This window comes from Stenella coeruleoalba (genome assembly GCF_951394435.1).
Source record: "Stenella coeruleoalba genome assembly, chromosome: 16".
Classification (NCBI taxonomy): Eukaryota; Metazoa; Chordata; class Mammalia; order Artiodactyla; family Delphinidae; genus Stenella; species Stenella coeruleoalba.
Genome location: NC_137162.1, coordinates 82,431,262 through 82,451,916, shown reverse-complemented (window position 1 = coordinate 82,451,916; position 20,655 = coordinate 82,431,262). Strand labels below are relative to the sequence as shown.

The window sequence follows — 20,655 nt, the reverse complement described above, 5'->3', positions numbered from 1 at the left end:
GCACTTCCTTGAGACAGTAAAGTAGATGTAATGAAAGTACTAGAGAAATAGTAAAGTCATTCTTTTTGCACCATAGCAGGGATCGCGGTTGGACCGTGAGTCCTGAGACATGAATAAGACAAACTACTAGTGCTCTGACCCTCACGTTCACTGCCGTTTACTGAGCGCTAACTACCTGCCGGATGCTTTACACGTTACCTTAATCCAGGGTTTCACCCCCATTTGACAGTTGAGGGAACTGGGGTTCAGGGAACTTTAATCACTTAACCAAAACTCATACAGGGGGCAGAGCCCAGGCTGCAAAGTGGGATTCGCTGAGTCCCTCCCTGAGTCCTCCCACACACACACGCATGCCCATCCCGGGGGCCCCGTCCCCGGCTACTCACTCCACCAGGCTGTGCGTCCCAGGGACGCAGAGGCGAAGTGAAAGCTGCCATGATACCCGGGCACATGGAGGCGGCGTGCCTTGTGGTCAGACTGTCAGGGTTATTTAAACAGCCCCCCACCTCCTAAAGAAAGAATGGGAAGAGTTGAGAACTGTCGTTCTCCCTCATTCTAGTCCCATCAAAAGAGATCAAAATAAAGGGCGTGGACTTGGACGTGGGGCAGTTGACGATCTGCGGCACCATCCCCAGGCTGAGCGGGCATGGAGGACGTCACCCTCTGCGCTGGGGGCTGCATGCTGTAAGCCTGCCCCTGGTGGTGGCTGAGCTTCGCCCTCTGTTCTCTGAGCGGAGTCCTCTGACGTGTTACGTTCTTAGCTCCGCTTGCCCTGTTACTGATTTGTTTCTCGAAGTCTTTCTCTGGCTGATTCAGGTTCTTGCCGTGGCTCAGGGAAGCGCCACCCTTGTGTTCCCTGTCAGCGTGGGGCAGAGTTCCTCCCCAGCACCAACTAGCCCAGTTTAAAGAGGGCAGGAGAGTTCAAAGGTCTTGTGTTCACAGACTCTAACCAGAGCAGCGACAGTGTGGCCTAAAGAAAGGCCTCAGCCTAAGGGAATGTTTTGTGTTGGGTGGAACCGCGGGTAAGACAGGCTCGGGCTCCGGGTTCTCCAGTCAGTTCGGTCGCCGTCCGCCCGTGATGCGGTTGGAACCTCTACACCACACTCGGCTCCCAGGCCCGGGGTCGCATCTGAGTGGGCGTCGCAGCCGTGAGTCCTTTCCTGAGGCTTCCTGCAGCTCACACATACTGGTGTTTAAGTACAGCCGAGCTTAGATCCTGTTAGAATGAAAATTCCTCCATGGTTGAGGTTTGACATTTGGGAAAACACTAAATAAAACACTCCAGTCTCACGCTGGCACGCTCTGAGAACTCCTTTGGAACTAATAAAAATTGACATTTGCTCCTGGCTGTTTGGGGGAAAAAACAACAACTCAGGAAGGGTCCCGGGAGAGGCTCTCAGCCAGTGAACACCTGCAGGGTGGCCCCGTGCGCTCGGGCGCCTCCTGGGGGGCAGCGTCCTCTGCGCCCCCGACACCCAGCGCAGCGCAGGGCTGCAGGTGCCCAGCCGGGCCCCCCAGGGCGTGGGGTGGCAGGGGACCAGCGCGGCCATCTCCCCGTGAGCGGTGACGCTCAGACCTCCACCTGTGCGGGTCCCGGCTGCCTCTGACACCTGCTGTTGCCTTCGCTGCGTTGCAGGACAGGACCCGCGTCGTGTCCCCCATCATCGACGTCATCAACATGGACAACTTTCAGTACGTGGGCGCGTCTGCGGACTTAAAAGGCGGTAGGTGCTGCGCGGGTCCCAGGGGCGGCGACGGTGCCTGCACGCGGCCGTGCCGGGCCGCGGCCAAGAGCGCCCCTGTGTTCAGCTGGCGGGGTTCACCAGGGGACAGACACGGCCTTGCCTCCCCTGGACGGTAGGCGTGGGTCCCGTCCCTGGCACCGGCTTGGCGTACGGAGCCGGTGTGGAGACGCCAGGCCGATGGGGGTCTGCCCTCTCCACCCTCCCCCTCACCGCAGCGTCCATCGCCTGCTGGAAGCCCATCCGCCCCGCTCACCCGTGACTCCTGGGCCCCGAGGCCTGCAGAGCGCAGCCCTCCCGCGGCCTGGCTGTCAGCCTCTTCTGCCCGACAGCCACCCACGTCCCGCCGTGGTGGAACCTTTCTGGGGAACCTTTATCTGAATGACCCTGCCAGTTTCCAGGGGGTCCTTGGGCTCAAGTGTGACCCCTCAAACCCTCCCGCCGCGGGGTCCCACAGTGATTTGTCTGAGACTCTCTTTACCTTCTTAAAACTTCACATTGAAGGCCCCAAAGAGCTTTGTTCACGTGGGCCGTAGCGATCAGCGTTTGCCGTGTTAGAAGGTGAGGCTGAGAACGGTGAGAACGCCAGGTGACGCAGCCACGTGGGCGCTGCCCGTCCTGCAGCTTCCGGAACGCTCCTTCCTGCACTTTGGAAAAATGAGATGGAAAGGGGCCTGTAGAGCCTTAGCATAAACTGAAAGCAGTTTTCACGTCACACACCCGCTGAAAGGGCCTGAGGACCCCGGGGGCTCCTGGACCCCAGCTGGGTAAACCGTGTTCTCGCGAGGAGCTTCACGAAGCTGCTGGGCGCACGGGAGTCCCGCTAGCCCTGCCTGAGGAGCAGGCTTCTACTGTGTCCCTGTGTCCCCGGGACTGAGTGTACGTGGGGGTGACCTGTGTCCCAGGGACTGTGTGTGCGTGGGGGTGACCTCTGTCCCCGGGACTGAGTGTACGTGGGGGTGACCTGTGTCCCCGGGACTGTGTGTACGTGGGGATGACCTCTGTCCCCGGGACTGAGTGTACGTGGGGGTGACCTCTGTCCCCGGGACTGTGTGTACGTGGGGGTGACCTGTGTCCCCGGGACTGTGTGTACGTGGGGGTGACCTGTGTCCCCGGGACTCTGTGTACGTGGGGGTGACCTGTAGCCCCAGGCTCCCCTGTGTCCCCGGGACTGTGTGTACGTGGGGGTGACCTGTAGCCCCAGACTCCCCTGTGTCCCAGGGACTCTGTGTACGTGGGGGTGACCTGTGTTCCTGGGGACTGTGTGTATGTGGGGGTGACCTGTAGCCCCAGGCTCCCCTGTGTCCCAGGGACTGTGTGTGTATGGGGGTGACCTGTAGCCCCAGGCTCCCCTGTGTCCCAGGGACTGTGTGTGTATGGGGGTGACCTGTAGCCCCAGGCTCCCTTGTGTCCCAGGGACTGTGTGTGTATGGGGGTGACCTGTAGCCCCAGGCTCCCCTGTGTCCCAGGGACTGTGTGTACATGGGGGTGACCTGTAGCCCCAGGCTCCCCTGTGTCCCAGGGACTGTGTGTGTATGGGGGTGACCTGTGGCCCCAGGGCTCCCACACAGCCCAGTAAATGCCTCCTGCTCTGAATCTCAGCTGGCCGGCAGCCTTGCCTCTCAGACCTCGGCTGAGAGCCAAGAATTCAGCGAAGCCTGCTGTAGAGAGAGATATAACAGAGATGTCAGAGCCTTTACTTTCCGTGTGTAATTTATTCACTATTGATTTTTCATACCTGAGATGAGTGAACCCTTTTTCCAGCATCCTAGCACCCCTGTTTCTTTCTCTAAAATGAGGGGCTTCTTTTCCCATCTCCAACATTTTGAGCTGATTAGGAGATGGACTGTTCCAGACAGACACACAGACTGAGGGTCAACTGACATCCAAAAAAGGACACAGTAGAACCGTGGCCTTGGACGGAACCTCAGAAATCAGAACCCTGGGACCGGCCAGGGAGGCCCGGGCTCTGGTGCCTCTTTCAGGCGGTGTCGCCACGGGAGCTGTTTTTCCTCTGGCCCTCGGCGTCCCTGTCTGAGAAACAGGTTGATAATAGTGCGGCCGCACAGGGCGGCCGGCAGAGGGCAGGGCTGTGACCAGGCAGCTCCCCAGAGGCCTCTGGCCGGGCCGTCATGCTGGGAGGACGCACCTAGGTTGGGAAACAAGAGTCAGGAGAGTCTTAGAAGATGGTGAGCACGCTGGGGCTATAAAGAGTTCGGAGCCTTGGCTGTCAAGAAAGCGTTAGTGTCCAGAGTGTGTCCCCCCCCCCCGAGGATCTGCCGGAGCTGAGATGTGACGGTTCTCCATCTCCCGTGGCAGCCGCTTACGGCGGAGCCGGTGCAGGACAGTGAGATGCCCTGCGTGGGAGCGGCCTGCCGCTGCCCCAGGGCCGGGCCAGATTCACTCTAAGAGCATTTCACCAAACCCCTTTTAGGAAAAAAGAAAAATCAAGGATGATGTTTTTAGCAGATTTTTAAAAATCTAATATAGCTTGGCTCTTCGGACCAAATTGATAAGCTAAATAATAATGAACATTCCCCCCAAAATGCAGGTAATGTTACATCAGCTGGCCAGTGGAGGCCTTTGTGTTCTGTCAACAGTGCACCGGGACGTCTGTTTTTCCCTGGCTGGCGGTGCTTGTGTGCGCAGCAGGCCGTGTCTGGGGAGAGCCGGGCTCCTCAGACAATCAGTCTGTGTCTGTTTCCTCTCCGTGCACCACTGGTGCCTGGCCCTCCAGCCCCTCGCTCCCATTTGCCAGCCCGCTGCGCTCTACAGGGACAGCGGGGGCACCTTTCTGTCCTCTGGTTGAGCCATGATGTGTGCCACGCCGGCCTAGGAGCCCCCGAGCCCCTGTGCCATCCTACCCTGTTCAGGCTGCAGGGCAGATAAATGCTGGATTCAGAGCACACAGACGGAAGGTCTGAACTTAGGCATTGCACCAGCCCTGCGGACAGAAAGCCTGCTGGCAGAGGGCTGAGGGATGGACGGCCCTGGAGCAGTGAGGCTTGGCTGTCAGACCCTGGGCAACGCGGCCCATGCTCTGGAGAGCGTCCGCAGGTGGGGTGTGCCAGGTACCTTCTGAGGAAAGACAAGATCCGACAGCTATGGACCAGGGGCCAGGCCCGGGCTCTGCCACCCGCACGGCCTGTGGATTCTAGAAGTGACGTGGGGCAGGTGCCATGTTATCAGAAGTGAAGCTCGCTTGCCCCTTCATTCCCACCTACTCCTGCGCCCCCTGCCTTCCCTTCCCTGGGACCGTGTTGGGGGCACCTGGCAGATTTTTTATTAAGTCGATCCCTCTTCTTTGTCGCCTCCTTACAGCCCTTGGATATGTCCTCACAGACTCCAGTTCTCTTATTTCACATTTATTCTTATGCATTCTGGTTTTAGAAAAGTCTGACCCACACCTTCTGTTTTGGGTAAGCTTCTTGGGGAAAGAAGATTTCAGTGTGCGTCCTCCCGGCTGGTCTCCGTGCCCCCCCCCCCCCAGTCACTCTCTTCCCTCTGCATCGTTTTTGTTTGTTTTTCCTTTGTTTGGGTTACAGTGAGTCCATTCCAAATAACAAATATTTTTAAGCTGTGACGGACAGCGGTGCCAGGAGCAGACAGCCTGTTCTCACAGCATCCTGTGTTTCTTCTCTCTTCTGCAACCAGCAGGCTTTGACTGGAACTTGGTGTTCAAATGGGATTACATGACGCCTGAGCAGAGACGGTCCCGGCAGGGGAACCCGGTCGCCCCCATAAAGTAAGTGGCAGGCAGGCGTCCTTCGGGTGCCCTTCTCTGGGGTGGAAGATGAGACAGCAGGCCTAGGGACCTAGTGGAGCTCTCACCTTCCAGCCATACCCCCATTTCCCCTCATGCTAGCTCAGGGGAGAGTCTCTGCCTCCAGATTATAGGGTAAAGTATTTTGAGATTCTTTTTCTATGTACGTGTATCAAATCTGCCAGTTCCACGTCCTTCGTGTCTTGGTGGCATAGAGCGTTTTCCCGCACAGGGTGGGGTGTTGGGCTGCCCTCGGGGACTGGGGAGGCGGTGGGCAGCAAGTGGGAGCCTCCTGCCCGCCCCCGGTGGGCTCCGCCCTCCTGTCCCCCGGAGGAAGCACTGGGTTCACTACCAGCTGGCTTTGAGCCGCGCCCGGCTGGGGTGGGGACGCCTCCCCAGGGACGCGTGGTTACAGGGAACCCCGCGGATGCCGGCACCGTCTGCACTGCGGCGATTGGTCCCCCGTGAGCAGTGAGCTCCAGACGTGCGGCCCGGGGCCCTGACTTACCACGGCGACTCCGCAGGCACAGGGCTGGGGTCCTGTCGCCGGCCTGTCCCCAGGCTGATGGGGACGCGAGAAGGTGACGGTCCCGTCCAGCAGAGGAGGAAGCTGCCCGGGATGAGGTTGCGTTCCCTACGTGCGCTGGGCGCTGTAGCCTCTTACTGTTTGTCGTCCTCCAAGGAGACCGCGGCACAGAAGAGCCGAGCACCGGCCTAGGGCGCTGTCAGCGAGGGGCCCAGCTCCGGCGGCTGCCCTCTCGTAGGGAGGCTCCACGCAGCCCCTCGCCCTTGGGAGCATCTGAGCATCCGAGTGGGGGGCACTTGAAGACAGCAGGGCTCAAGCAGAGAGGGGCACCCAGAGCTCTGGGCCAAAGACCATGGCTGTGCTGTTGTTCCTAAGGTCGGCCTGTAGGCTTGACCTTGGCATTAGAATGCTGGCGATCTAACCTTGACCTTCGACCTCTCCCTCTCTTCCCTTCTGCCTCTTTAGAACCCCTATGATTGCTGGAGGGTTGTTCGTGATGGATAAGTTGTATTTTGAAGAACTGGGGAAATACGACATGATGATGGATGTGTGGGGAGGAGAAAACCTGGGTACGTATGAGCCTTGTGTCTTCGGACACCAAACCGTTTCCAATTCTGCTGAAACCGTGGTCTTTTCCTGCCCACCAAGAGGGGTAGAAATGAAAAGTGGAAGCTTTGGAAGGACTGGTAAGCAGGAGTTTGTGGTATGCAGGGTGCCCCTTGGAAAAGGTTTGTAAAGACGTTAAAGTGACGGTTTACTGAACACAATTAGTCCCCCATAAGGTGCAAATAGACCCTTTTTATCCTTAAGTGTCTTGGGTTGGGCGTTATGCTAGACACACAGTAAGTCTTTGAAGGGAAATGCACACTTTTAATGTCACCCGAATCCAAGGTCTGGAAAGCACGCTGACAAAAATGGGGGGAGGATTTCAGCTTCTAAGATTCATTTTTAGCCACATGGGGTGGAAAGTGAGCCCTGGCGAAGCCTGTCGGACTGGCTGAATTGTGGTCGTGGGAATCAGATGGGGTGGAGAGGCCGGGGCACTTGTCCCTTCCTGACTACTTTGTGAATGGTTCTGATTGGTTTTCGTGTTGTTTTGTTTCGTTTTGTTTTTTGTAATCACACAAATCATTCTACCTATGTTTACGGACATTGGAACTTTATAGACTTCAGTCTTTATTGGTAGCTGCACTGTATTTACTCCATAAAGATAAAAAGACTCTTAATTTATTTGTTTGTTTAGGGGTTTTTGCTTGTTTCACTTTTGAGTTGTCTCCTTGGCTATTGGATGCTGTTAAATTACATTATCCCCGGGTAGATGTACCCTGGGGGGAGGGGAGGGGGGCGAGGAAAGGAGGTAAAAAGGATGCCACTGTCACTTTTAGTAGTTTTTACTTGTAACAGAGACTTTGATTTTTTTTAAGTTTAAGAGACTAGACAAGCCCATTATTTTTCCCTCATTTTATGATATCAGTGTTAGTGATAGCGTCTCACCTGTGGAGAGAGGTTGTTGCCTTTGTTGGTTCTGAAAGCTGCTTTAGACTCAGTAACTACACCAGGACGAAGGTTCAGAGTCAGATGCCTTTCGGTTTTGTTAACAGTACACTGACGGGCAGGGCTTGATGGAAGGCTGTGGAGCACGGAAGGCTTCAGAAGGATTGTTAACCTTCTGAAGGGAATTCTGAGTCACCCTCGCCCTGCAGACATCCCTGGGGAAGCCCAGCCAGCCAGGACCACCACTCGGGGGGACCAGAACGCGGTGGGGTTCGCAGCAGTGTGTGCCATTAGGCTGACGTGGTTGGAGGGCAGGTGGCCTTTTGTATCAGGGTGTAAGGAGAGTGTTGATTTAAGTATCAAAGGAGACCTTGCACCCAGAGACCAGTGGGAGGGGAAATAATGTTTCCTGTTACCTAGTTTATTGTTGGTTTGGTTTGTATGTTTATGTAGCTGTGCCCTGTGCGAGGTTCCCTGGAAGGGCTCAAGGGGCTCAGGTAGGGTGAGGCACGGTGGGTGGGGAGGAAGGGCTGGGGCCACCCGGCCTGAGCATCCTGGCACCTCCTCCCGTGACAGGCTCTGACACGGCCGCTCTGGAGGGTCTTCTCTCATCGGGGTTAAACAGGCACGAGGGTTTCAGCAGGAAGAGTCCGTGATGTGAGCCTCCCTCTCTTCTTGGTGCTGCTCAGACTGGATTTTCTGGGTGCTGCCTGCACACCCCCAGCAGTTGTCCAGCCTGAGGGCTTGTGTGGGCCCAAGTTAGGAGAGGCGGGGACGGGGATGCCCAAGTCAAATCCGAACACCCCCTCCAGGTGCGCCCCGCCAAATCCACTGGTGCTGCCAGACCGCCTGACCAGCAGTGTAAGTCTAATTGAAGCAATTGAAAAGGACAGAGGCCTTCCCTGGTGGCGCAGTGGTTGGGAGCCCGCCTGCCGATGCAGGGGACGCGGGTTCGTGCCCCGGTCTGGGAGGATCCCTCATGCCGCAGAGCGGCTGGGCCCGTGAGCCATGGCCACTGAGCCCGCGCGTCCGGAGCCTGTGCTCCACAACGGGAGAGGCCACAACAGTGAGAGGCCTACATACCAAAAAAAAAAAAAAAAAAACAGTTTTAGAGGAAGATGGCGTATATGATTGCCTGTTACATCAACCTTAGGGCTGATGGTGGGCATTTCATGCCTTTTGATTCACGGCCGTGCGCTGTCCGTTGCCTTTTCTAACTCAGGGCTGATTCCCAGAAGGCGCATGCGATGCTCCACGATGGAGAACCGGCCAGAGAGGAGCTCCAGGCCGTGTCTCATGCAGTGTTTGTGACATTATAGGGTCTGATGCCAGGAGTCTTTCTGTTCTCAGTAGGCCAGGGAATCACTCTTGTCTCAGGGCTTCTAGTCTGAATTTGAAAACTGTTTCTGTAGGCTCACTCTTACTTCTTTTTAAATTTCAGATAGAATTCTTTCATGAAAACATGGGATTTGGTGACACAGGTAGAGCTGGCATCTGTAACTCTGATCAGTGCTGCAGTGGAGGGAGCGCCTGCCCCAGTGTGGGTAGTTCGCGGCATCTGTAACTCTGGTCGGTGCTGCAGTGGCGGGAGCGCCTGTCCCAGTGTGGGTCGTTTGTTCGGCATGAATTATCTCTTTTTGCCTCCACTACTTTACGTTGTCTGTGAAACGACACTGTGCTGTGCAGACACCCTCTTAGTGAACTGAAGTAGGACCTTTCATTCAATCTTTTTTTTCCCTCCACCTTTATCGAGGTTTCAGTGACAACTTAAAATCGTACATGCTTCGGTATACAGCTGGACGGTTTGACGTGCCCTAGGCCCCATGACCCTGGAGCCTAGAGACGTGGTGTCAGAGGTCCCCACGCGGGACGTTCAGGACCCTCTGGAAAGGGAGTGCTCCCTGGGCATCGCCTCAGGCCATGGGGGTAGGGTGGGCATCCGCACCCCATGGGGGTGGCCCGGGCTCTCGGTCACCCCGTGTCGTTCACCACCTCAGAGATCTCGTTCCGCGTGTGGCAGTGCGGCGGCAGCCTGGAGATCATCCCCTGCAGCCGCGTGGGACACGTGTTCCGGAAGCAGCACCCCTACACCTTCCCCGGCGGCAGTGGCACCGTCTTTGCCCGGTAAGTGGCCGAGAGGCCGAGCAGGGCCCAGTGCACCGCTGACCGCCCCGTACGCAGGGCTGACCGTGGGCTGTGTGGAAACGTGTGCTCTAAGGGGCCGCCGCTCGGCAGTGACGAGGGCAGCTGTGGGGACTGAGGACAGCGGCATCCCGCTGAGTGACAGATGCTGGGCTCAGCAGGTTCCATGGGGCACGAGGTCACGCGCAGGACAGCCTCAGAGCGACACAGCTGTCCTGGTGGAGAGCAAACAGGGGTGGCCGGGGGTGAGGGTGGGGCGCAGGGCGGGGTAGGGCCAGTGGGACTGGTCACCGAACCGGGTGCCAAAAACGTGTTATGGGGAGATAGGAGAGAGGAGTGCTTGGACTTTTTAAATCACATGTTACCCTTCAAGGTGCAGCTATGAACAGCGCTAAAGGCAGCCACACAAGTTCAAGCCCAGGACCCACTGGGCTGTAGAGGCAGATAACACACGATAGATAACAGATAACACACGATAGATAATAGGTAGATTTTTGCAAACATGAAGACAGCAAATGAAGAGTTTTCTGAAGAAAAAACAGCGAATTACCAGTGCAGGGGACGCCGTTTTTTCCTCAGGAATTCTTTCAGATGCGCAAGACAGAACCGTGCACAGGCCAGCCAGCCTGGCCCAGGGAGACGGGGGCGTTCAGCTGAAAAGATGACTTCAGACTCCGAGAGATGCTGCGAGCTAGGCGGAATGTGGTCACGCGGCCAACATGCTGGGGCAGGAGGACGGGTTTGCAGGGTGGGCGGGCGCTTGTCCCAGAGCCAGAGGAGCCCGTGGGGAGCAGCTCCTCAGTGCCGAGACGAGCCTGCAGAACAGAAGGCTGCCCAGTATGGCTGGAGCCCAGAGAACGAGGGGACAGTAGGCACCGAGGGAGACTAGACCAGCTGGGTCTGCACTCTGTGCGTTGAGGGAAACTGGGTGTCTTTCGATGCAGGAGGAGGGGCAGCTCCTGTGGGTTTTACGCAGATACTCGACTTCTCTGTTGTGAACTTTAAGGGGGGTCCTTCTGTCCCCTGGGCGGAGGGCCGCGAGGATGATGCCAGGAGGAAACGATGGTGCGAGTGACATGTCCCCCCTCCACTGCAGGGCCGGGCAGAGCCGGGTGGCCAGGGCCAGGTACCAGCTGCGGCCCCAGGCAGGCGTGTTTACCAATGGACGGGAGGGGGCCGGGGGGACTCAAGGGTGACCCCCAGGCTGCCGGTCACACACTTTGCTAACGGGATGCCCCTATGGACACAGGGAAACCTCAGAGCAGGGTGGGCGTGCACGGGGGGGAGGATGGCCAGCTTATCTTTTATGTGGCATTTGATTATAAGTATACCTGTCTTGTACAGAAGGTGGATTCTTAGCGTAACGTATCAACTTTCTAGGCAACCTTAATAGAAGCCAAATGTCAAATGATGCTTCTGACCAAGTTACCTTCTCCTCAAAAGTGTATCCTTTCCCAAATGTTGTCTAAACATCATTTCTGCTCTGTTAGAAACAAAAATATGCTCTTATACGATGAATTCTACAAAATCAAACAAACGGTGATAATGTACATTTCCTCCGGGGCAGCATGAGTTGCTTCCCAGAAACCTCTCATTAGAGACATCAAATACTTGGAATCAAAGCACTGATACCTACCAGCAAAGCGTGGGATTTCAGAGAACAGTGTTAAAGCACACAAACATTGCTTTATGCACTTTTTTTAAAGGAAAAAAGAGGCGCTCGTTTTTAGAAAGAAAACTTTTCCGTTGTATTTTACAGCCCGGGAGTCCCATACACTGGAGATGCGGGGAGGAAAGGGAGCCAGGCTTCAGAACTAGGGGGCAGCGTGGGTCTGTTAGGCCTTCAGCACGGCCGTCGCGGCCCCCGCCCGCCCTCTCTCTCTCTCTCCCTCTCTCTCTCCTCTCTCTCTCTCTCTCACACTCTCTCTCTCTCTCTCTCTCTCTCTCTCTCTCTCCCTCGGTTGACTCACCTGAAAGATAAAGAGGTGGAATGTGTTATTTCCGAGGTCCCTTTCCAGTTCTCTTTAATTTCCTCTAATATGTGGCATTCAGTGTATAAGTATTTCGCCACTAAAAATTGGGACTTAACAGCAATAGCTAATATTTATGGAGCGTTTCACGTGTGCCAGGCTGTTGAGTGCCTTACAGATATTCACTTACGTACTCCTTATAAAACCTTAGGAGTTAAGCACTATTATTAATTTGCACTTTGGGGGCAAGGGAGACTGAGGCACAAAGAGGTTCGGCTCCTTTGTCTGAGTTCACGCAGGTGGAAAGTGAGCCTCATCTCCGGCCCCTTGGCTCTGGAGTCCGCGTTAGGTTTCATCTGGACCCCTAAGCAGTTAGTGCCTGTGGCTGCCGGAACTCCGGGATGAGGTACAGGTTCTAAAAGGCACTCTAGCGTAGCAGGTAGGGGACCACCTCATTTGTGTAGGGTCACTGTGTAAGAGAAGCAGGGGAGGATGAATGAATGGAGAAGGGGCCTCGTGGGGTCCCGCCTTGTCTGCCCCCCAACCCTAGCTGTGCCCTGGGTGTGCCCCGGGCGCCTGCTGCTGTAGGGGGACCCAGGTGATGACACACCTGCAGGCTCTTCCATCACCTCACGTCCCTGGAGTCCAGTTGAGAGAGAACCGTTGGGCAGTTCCTGCCTCTGCTTTTTACACAGCTGCGTTTCCAGTTGGCCCCTTACAAGCCTCTTACATAGCCCGTTGGGAGAGTGTCGCGTGTGTGCTTGCGTGTGCGTGTGGATTAGAGTTTCCCCAAAGGCCAGGGGGGCTCCGGGTCAGAATAGCCATGGGGCAGGCGCCTTAGAAGGGTATTTGGGTTCACGTTGAGTAGTTAATGGTGAGACTCATTCATGGCGAGGGAAACTACAAATAAATTAAATACAGGAGACAGCGGTTTAAACTTACTCTCTTACTAGACGTTTTTCTGTTAATACCACCAGGCAGTGTAACTGGCCAGTTCCACCCTCTCTGTCTCCTGCTTGCTTCCCGCTAGAGCTACCTTACCTGCACCTGGTGGGGGCAGGAAGGGAGCAAAGGCGGGAAGAACCCGGATAGACGAGAGCGGGCCCGGGTGCCCAGTACCTGCGGCCCCTGGAAGACCGTGTAGCGTATAGGAGGCGCCTAAGAAACATGTGAATAAATGACTTGAAACTAGTGCTGAGCGGCACATGAAGCTCATTCTCTGCAGCTACCTACGTATCTTTTCTATTAAGTAGACAGAGAAAGGGTGGTTTTGCATTTAGGAGTTGAGAAATGACTTAATCACTTAATGACTTAGGTGATTTAAAACCACTTGTGATTGCAATTCATAAAACCTTATAATTTGGAGAAAACATCCTTCAATCTCCCTCTGTCTCCCTCCGCCCCACCCTTCTTTTCCCTCCACACACGTATCGACTGTGTACTGTTCTGTTATCTATTGTAATTTCACCCGTCAAGTCAGGGCCATCAGTCCATGGCAACAGGCAACATGTACACCAGTATCTTTCATGGCCACGGAGGAGTCCATGTGTTGGACCACTTTACTGTTAACGGTCATATAGTTTCTATTTTTTCTGCCATTATACACTGTGCTAAATTGAGCGTATTTTCATTGATTATTTCCTTGAGGTAAATTTCTAGAAGGTGGAACTGCTGGATCAGAGGACGGGTGCTCTCAAATTGTCTGCTGCTTACGGGGCTTTCTAAACAGCAGTCCATCTAGGTACATACGTCACTTTATATGAAGGATATATGCCCCAAACAAATTATTTTAGTCATTGTAACTCAGATGATTTGAAAGGCTCACCATTTAAAAGAGACCTTTCTAATAGAAGGAAGGTATTCTTGTAAAAGGTGAACGTTGCCTTCCTAATGTGTTTATCTTGGAAGAACAGCACCTTCTATACGGGTTCTGACAGAGCATTGGCTCTATCTAAACCTAAGGTGTGAGTCTGCTTTGGACCAGAGTCCAGGGGTACGGAGCACAGACTCACTGTCGTCACGCTGCCTCACAGATGCTCTAAAGAGAACTCCGGCAGGAGAAGATACTGATGCCGTGTGTGCGTGGCAGCCTTTAGTACATGTCACACACTCGAAGGCAGCTCGTCCCGGTGGCCTTGCTGATCGTGGGTCATGGTACTCTCCACAGCTGTGAGATGTAAGCACGGATGCCTCTGGCCTTCCAGAGGAGCCTGTTCCATCTTTCCCCTTCCGGCGCAGGGCAGTAAGAACCCCAGATGTGGGGCACACACTGCTGTCCCCCACTATTCCTGGTCCAAACAGGACAGTCCCTCAGCTCAGCTCTGCCAAAAGTAAGTTTTAGAGTAACTGTGGTGTGCCCTTAGCTTCTCCCCGGAGCTGTCCAGTAGTAGCTCTATCGCAGCCGCCTGAGAAGGGCTGCAGAGCAGAGGCCAGGGATTTCTTGGCCGTGCGCCCTGGCCCCAGCCTTCTGCGGATGCACGGTGAGAGTTACTGCAGAGTGATCCACTTCTGTCCTTCGCGCAGCCCCTGTGTAACATACCTGCCTGTGCTGTAATTCTGACTTGGACTTGTGCTCTGTGACAATGTGTGTTCTGTGAAAGACGAGGATGCGGGTTCTGTTGTTCAGTGAGCGCCTGGGAACGCCAGCCACCCCGATACAGCCCGGGGGCTGGGGAGCAGCCTGCCCTCTGCTCCGCGCAAGCACCACCGCCGGGCCACCAGGCCCCCCTCCCCGCCAAAGCACCCTCCCCAGCAGCACTTCCTCGGTGCAGACAGGACGCCGCTGACAGAAGGATGGCAACGCGCAGCTCAAGGAGATGTGTTTTGTTTCTAGTAACACCCGCCGGGCAGCAGAGGTCTGGATGGACGAATACAAAAACTTCTATTACGCAGCAGTGCCTTCTGCCAGAAACGTCCCGTATGGAAAGTAAGTGTGACTCGTGCCCTCTCTTGCTGCTTTGCCTGGGATCCGTGCGTGTGCGTGCGTGTGTGTGTGTCAGCCCACACCCCAAGCAGCGTTCTGTGGCCAGAGTTGAGAAGAGCCACCAGGTGTTAAAGGGGGGCCCTACCCAGGGCCGGCGAGGGCCCTCTCGGGAGGTGCTTGGGAGACAGCGGGGTCCTGGGGACAGAGGTGTGGACGGTCCGGTCTCCACCGCCTGCCCCAGCTCTTGTCTCATCGGCAGACCTCCGGCTTTGACGTAGTGCCCGTCTGTTCTTTGCGTTTATAAAGAAATCTTGTCCCCTTCTGCAGTATTCAGAGCCGACTGGAGCTCAGGAAGAAACTTAGCTGCAAGCCTTTCAAATGGTACCTGGAAAATGTCTACCCAGAGCTAAGGTGAGGCCCCGGGGCCGGGCTCTGCCAGTGGGCGTGGGGCCTGGAGGTGGTGGAGTGCAGACCATGCTCGGGGCGAGAGGCTGGGAGCAGGGCCCCAGCGCTGTCCCCAGGCCGCCCCCCCCACCCCCGGTTCCTCACAGACCTGGAAACCCTCCCAGGTGTCAGTTCATGCAGCTCGTCCCCCTGGCGAGATGACGGGGCTCCGTGAGTGGCCAGAGGGGCAGCCCCCAGCCTCCCGAGGGGTGCCCTGTGCCTCCAGCCCTCAGGCCCTCCCAGCCCGGGCCTCACCCTCCCGGCTCCTCTTGCCCTGGAGACCCCAGGCTAAACCAGCTGCATCCTCTTCCCACCCATGGGCCAGCGGGTGACGGTGCCCGGCAGAGGCCCGGAGGATGGCCTGCCCGGGGCGCCCCCTCCTCCAGGCTGGTTTTGACCTCACGTGTCACGGGAGTGACCACGCTGGCCCCCTGCTCCCCTCCACGAGGACTGATGACACAGAAATACTCCTGAGCTGCCCTCTTCACCTGGCCTGTCCTTTTAAAGGACTGCCCGCTCGAGGCCTGAGGGAGCGCTCGGAGGACCTGCCGGTCTGCGGGCTTCAGGCTGCACCTGAAATTCCTCTTCTTAAAGGGCTTTTGCCAGACGGGCTTTGCCTCCAAGTGGCCCATCCCTTTTTCCGAATATTCCAGCGCACCTTATAGCAGGTCACGTGTCTCGAGCATGGGGTCTGTGACTGCAGGAGTCACCACCATCCTCTTGTGTGCTGACGGGCCCTTGAGAGCCCTTGTCGCAGAGATTTGAGAGTCGGGTCCCGCGGCCTGTCCCCTGCTGTTCACTCCCGTCGCTCTTTGGCTCCCTGTGCTTTTAAAGGGAGGCCGTGCGCCCCATGCCCCGAGGGGAAGGACATCACCCGTGGGGCGCCCCTGGGGCGCCCCTGGCCGTTGCCTCTCCCCTGGTCGGCCAGGGGCTTCACAGCAGTGGGCTCCAGCCCCTAACGGCGCCCACTTCGCTTTTGCTGTCACGGTGGCCTGTGACTTGGTGACGAGACGCCCGATGCAGTGACATTAAAGCACGGTTTCGCCCTGAGGCCCCTGTGATTTGGGGCGACTTTGGGCCCTGCACCACCTGAGACCACATCTCAAGCGTTCACGCCACGGCGGTGGGTGGACCTGCTGCCCTGTCCGTGCCAGGCAAGGGGGGCGCCAGCCTGATGTTCGCGTGTGTCAGCGACACCTGCTGCCGTCCACTGCCTGCTTCCTGCGGGCCCGGCCCTGCGCTGAGTGCCGGGGTGCGGTGCTCCACAGCTCTCGCGGCAGCCCTGCGGGGAAGGACCGTGCGAAGGGGGCACGGGGCTGGAGAGGATGCGCCTGGCCGGCGCACGGCTGGTCCGCGGCCAGGGCGGGGCCCGGGCTCGAAGCCTGCCCCGTCCCCCCATTGTGCTGCCTTGCCCTGTTTATACTAGGCCACCTGACAGACCCACCTGTGGTCTCCCCTCTATTAGGTAAAGGCCAATCCTGAGTCTACTGGAAAGTTCCAGGCAGCAGGATCTGACCACATTAACTGCTTTCCTAAATGCCTGTCAACAACTAACCCTGATGAGACAAGGGGCTTTTTCTTTCCCGAAAACTGTCCCTGGTACGAGATAGAAAGAATACTTAGACTTAAAACCTGCACTTAGAGTTAGGAGTCGAGAGGCTCAGAGCCGTGCTGTCTCGGGGCACGGCCAGGCCTGCGCTGGCGGCACGTGCCCTGGGGGCAGCCTTCTTGCCGCCGGCCCCGTCGTGAGGCAAGGGCTCTGAGCACGGGGCGGGGTGGGGCGCAGGCACGGAGCCTGCGGCCCTCGAGCTCAGCGAGTGACTCTCTCCTTGGCTCCAGGGTTCCCGACCACCAGGATATAGCTTTTGGGGCCTTGCAGCAGGGGACCAACTGCCTGGACACTTTGGGACACTTTGCTGACGGCGTTGTCGGAGTTTATGAGTGTCACAACGCTGGGGGGAACCAGGTATGTGCACGGGGGCACCAGGGAAGGGGGCCCGAGGCCATATGTCCCACTGCCACCCTCCTCCTGCGATGGCTGCCCCCTCACAGCCGGCCTGGGGCCAGAGGGGACATCCTGCTGGAGCTGCCTTCCGCCTTGGCGGGCTTGTCTGTGGCTGCAGGGCCGTGTGCCCCCCCCATCGCCTTCCTGCCCCCTCTGTCCTGCCTGGCCGTGTGCTCCTCCCAGGGCCCCTGTCTGCGTCTGCACCTGCCCGTGTCCCTGCTCACAGACGCTTAACCACGGCCGCCAGGGCTGCCTATTAGATGATAGAAGCTTAGATCTGAAACGCCCACCCCCTCGGTCCTCGTGGAAAAGGAGGGAGGTGAGTGAGGGCTTGACAGGCCCAGCCGTGGCCTGTGTGTCCCAGAAGAACAGGGCTCTAGAAGGTGCTTTTCCCGTGAGACAGTAACAGGTATTTGGTAAAATGAGGGCCTCGTGCCCAAAAATGTCCGGGCGATGCTGGAAACACTCATCTACTGGGGGGGCCAGCCGTTTTAAACAAAGGCTCTTTAACTCAGTGTATCCCAGAGCCTCCTTTAAATAGAACCGTTTCAAAAGGGCGCCTGCCTTTGTGTGAAGTTGGCTGACCCCATCCTCCCGAGGAGCATCCTAGCAGACGGCAGCCCCGGACTCTTGGCCTCCTGTCTCCTGGTGGTGCTGTCTTTGCAGCTGCCCGGCGTGGCCCAGGCCTGGTAGTTGAGACAAGCGAGGCACAGGGAGGGGGCAGCCCCCAGCCGGCTCTGGCCGCTGTCCCAGGCAGATGACCTCCCTGGCTCTCGGCGGAAGAGCCGAAGAGCTTCTGGGAAACACGGGTCCCAGGTCCCCCGCCCGGATAGCCTAATTTCATGAGTCTGGGGTCAGAGAGCATCAAGGTATTTGAAAGCCCCCAGGGTGGGTGACCCCACGTGAGTGCTGGGCAGGAGGGCTTCCCAGCAGGAAGGATGCAGGGGCAGGTCACAGCGAGGCGGTGTGCCGCTTCCAGCCCCGCCGTCCCCCGAGGACCAGTCTGGGCCAGCGAGCCACTTCCGAGATCAGGCCGCCCAGTAGTCCTTTGTGTGCTGACAAGAATGTTCTAGATCTGCACCACCCAGCACAGCAGCCACCAGCCACCTGTGGGTGGCGAGTGTGACGGGATGTACAGTTCTCACTTTGTTTAACTGTAATTCGCTTAGCCACGCGCGGCTGGGGCCCCGGGGAAGCATCCTGTGGAGGTAGGAAGCCAGGGCCGCAGCGGCTGCGCCAGGTGGTACCCTCGCGAACCTTCCAGAGCGAGTCCCGTCTGAACTGAGGGCAAGTGGGTCCTGGGGATGAGAAGCGAGGGGTAAACGGCATTTTCTTATGGTAAATCGGGCCCATGCTCTGGAAGAAAAAGGTGTGTCACCTGGTTTCTGGCTGGGCCTCAGCAGACACACAGGAAACGGGGAACTTGAAGAGTGGCAGCTCAAAGGAGCGTTTCTTAAATATTCGTGCACTTTGTTTTGCAAATTCAGATCACTGAAATGCGCCAGAAGAAGAAAGTGCAGCTCTCTCTGCTGTTTGCAGAGCTGAGTTCGTTTTTCTGGAATTCAGTGTAAAGCCTGCTTTAAAATAGTGAAGCACGCCATAGCAAGAAGTTGTAGCAACATTCAGACGTGAGCTTTCACTGGGGATCAGCACCCCCCCAATACCTTCCAACACCTGCTTCCAAGAACAACCGAAAACCCCTCTCCGTACAGAGTCACCCACCCGTCACTCCTCTTACCCAGGTGGGGACGGGGTCTTTTTGTCACTGGATCACACAGATGGTCTCCTCCTTCCTGGGACCTCTGTGGTACCTGGTGGTGCTTTGAAAGCACCCCATTCCGCCCCACCCCCCTGTGGAAGGAGAACATTGTGGAAGATTGGAACCAACCCTCAGGGCCCGGCATGTGGCCCTTCTGACGAGGCACTGCAGACTCAGAGCCAAGAGCCCCCAGGGACAGGTGGACACAGGTGTGCACAGGTGTGCACAGGGCGTCCGAGTTTGGGCAACGGTGGAAAATAGACTGGGCAGGACCTTTCAGAACCTTTGGTAGGCTACTAGTGAATCTGCAAGAGAGATGCGGGGTCCAAATGCAGTGTTTCCCTAATTTACTTGACCTAGAACCAACTTTTCATAGAATTCCTCACAGAGTACGCTTGGAGAAACCCTAATTAAAAGGTGAGAGGGCTTCCCTGGTGGCGCGGTGGTGGAGAGTCCGCCTGCCGATGCAGGGGACATGGGTTCGTGCCCCGGTCCTGGAGGATCCCACATGCCGTGGAGTGGCTGGGCCCGTGAAAAAAAAAAAAAAGGTGAGAAAGTTGAAGCTGAGGGGACTGCCCAGTCTGACTCCCTGTTAGGGGACAAGGAAGCCTGCCCACACGCCAAGGGGCTTGCCCTTCCTCTCCTGGACAGTGACCCGAGCCCACCCCTCCCAGCTGGACCTGTGTCTCACCGCTGGCTGGGGGAGGGGTGCGCGTGTGGCCTCCAGGTGTCATTGCTTTCTTCTTTTAAGATTTGATGAAAGTTCATAATAATGCAATTGACAAGGAAATTTAGTTATTTCTGAGGTATACATTTTAAAGTAATAACTAGAATTATGACTTCTAACATTACACCAGAACAGAACATATAAGATTTTTAGAAATTTCATGTAATGTCTGAAACATTTATATTAACATATTTCCATACAAATAACCGAAAGAAAGTTCTAGTATTAGTTGTTTTTTTGACATGTATGCACTGATGTGTATAAAATTGATGACTAATAAGAACCTGCAGTTAATGCTTTCTTGATAACAGAGCGTCTGCGCCAATGTGACTCGGGTACTGAGCAGTGAGGCTTCTCGGAACGGAACGTTCTGTATTCCTTCCCTTAGCTCTGTCCCCTGAGGACAGAAAAAAGAAAAACAACGTCTCCCTAGCACTTAATCGTGCCTAAAGTTACATGACACAAGCACTAGTGTGATACCCGCTCTCCCACAGGGGAGGAAGCCTCCAGGGGGCAGGGCCTGGCCTGTGTGCTCGCTGCCAGGAGTCTGAGTCATTGCAGGCGCTCAGCGGACAGTCAGTGGGTGGATGAATGGACAGACGGATGGACAGATGACTTGCAGCAGCTTTCCTGGATTTCCAGCAGAAGCGGGGCATGGGGAGGGCACCCCCTGTGGGATTCTGAGTTGGAAGAGGCGTCGCTGCTTCTAGATCCTGAGGGCTCGCGTGGGTTTTATCCCTTTGCAAGGGTCAAGTCCTCGAGTGCCAGTCAGAAGCCTCACCCTCCTGTCTCCGCCATAGCCCTGCCAAGAGCAGGCTCCCTACCTCCTCTCCCGCCTTCCACCCTGTGACCCCACTCACCCATCGTGTCCCCTCCCCGGCCTCCTGCCCTTTCAGACGCTTTTGTTTAGTGTTCAGAATACGTAGTTCCGCTCTCAGCTCTTAAGGGACGTGTGTCTATCTTTTAAGATCATAGGCAAGTTATTTCAGCACTCTCTGCCTCAGTTTTCTCATCTGTAAAATGGAGATAATAGTAGCTTCTCACAGGGCTGCTGTTGAAGGGCTTAGAACAGTGCCAGGCGCATCACAGGCACCCAGGGTGCAATACTGGATCCGTTCCTGGGGACCTCACGGAGCGTCCCGAGCATCGGTAGGCCAGCT

At 56.5% G+C, this 20,655-nt stretch overlaps 1 protein-coding gene across 1 annotated transcript in view; it reads left to right on the top strand.

Annotated features, from left to right (window-relative positions):
• The window catches only part of GALNT2 (polypeptide N-acetylgalactosaminyltransferase 2), a 179,635-nt gene that overhangs the window by 151,613 nt on the left and 7,367 nt on the right, over positions 1–20,655 (top strand). Inside the window, exons 8-14 of the mRNA XM_079899955.1 lie at positions 1,637–1,724; positions 5,400–5,487; positions 6,497–6,600; positions 9,523–9,649; positions 14,471–14,563; positions 14,888–14,971; positions 16,844–16,970. Of these exons, the coding sequence (XP_079756081.1) occupies positions 1,637–1,724; positions 5,400–5,487; positions 6,497–6,600; positions 9,523–9,649; positions 14,471–14,563; positions 14,888–14,971; positions 16,844–16,970 (711 nt within the window). The remainder of the gene's footprint in view (positions 1–1,636; positions 1,725–5,399; positions 5,488–6,496; positions 6,601–9,522; positions 9,650–14,470; positions 14,564–14,887; positions 14,972–16,843; positions 16,971–20,655) is intronic.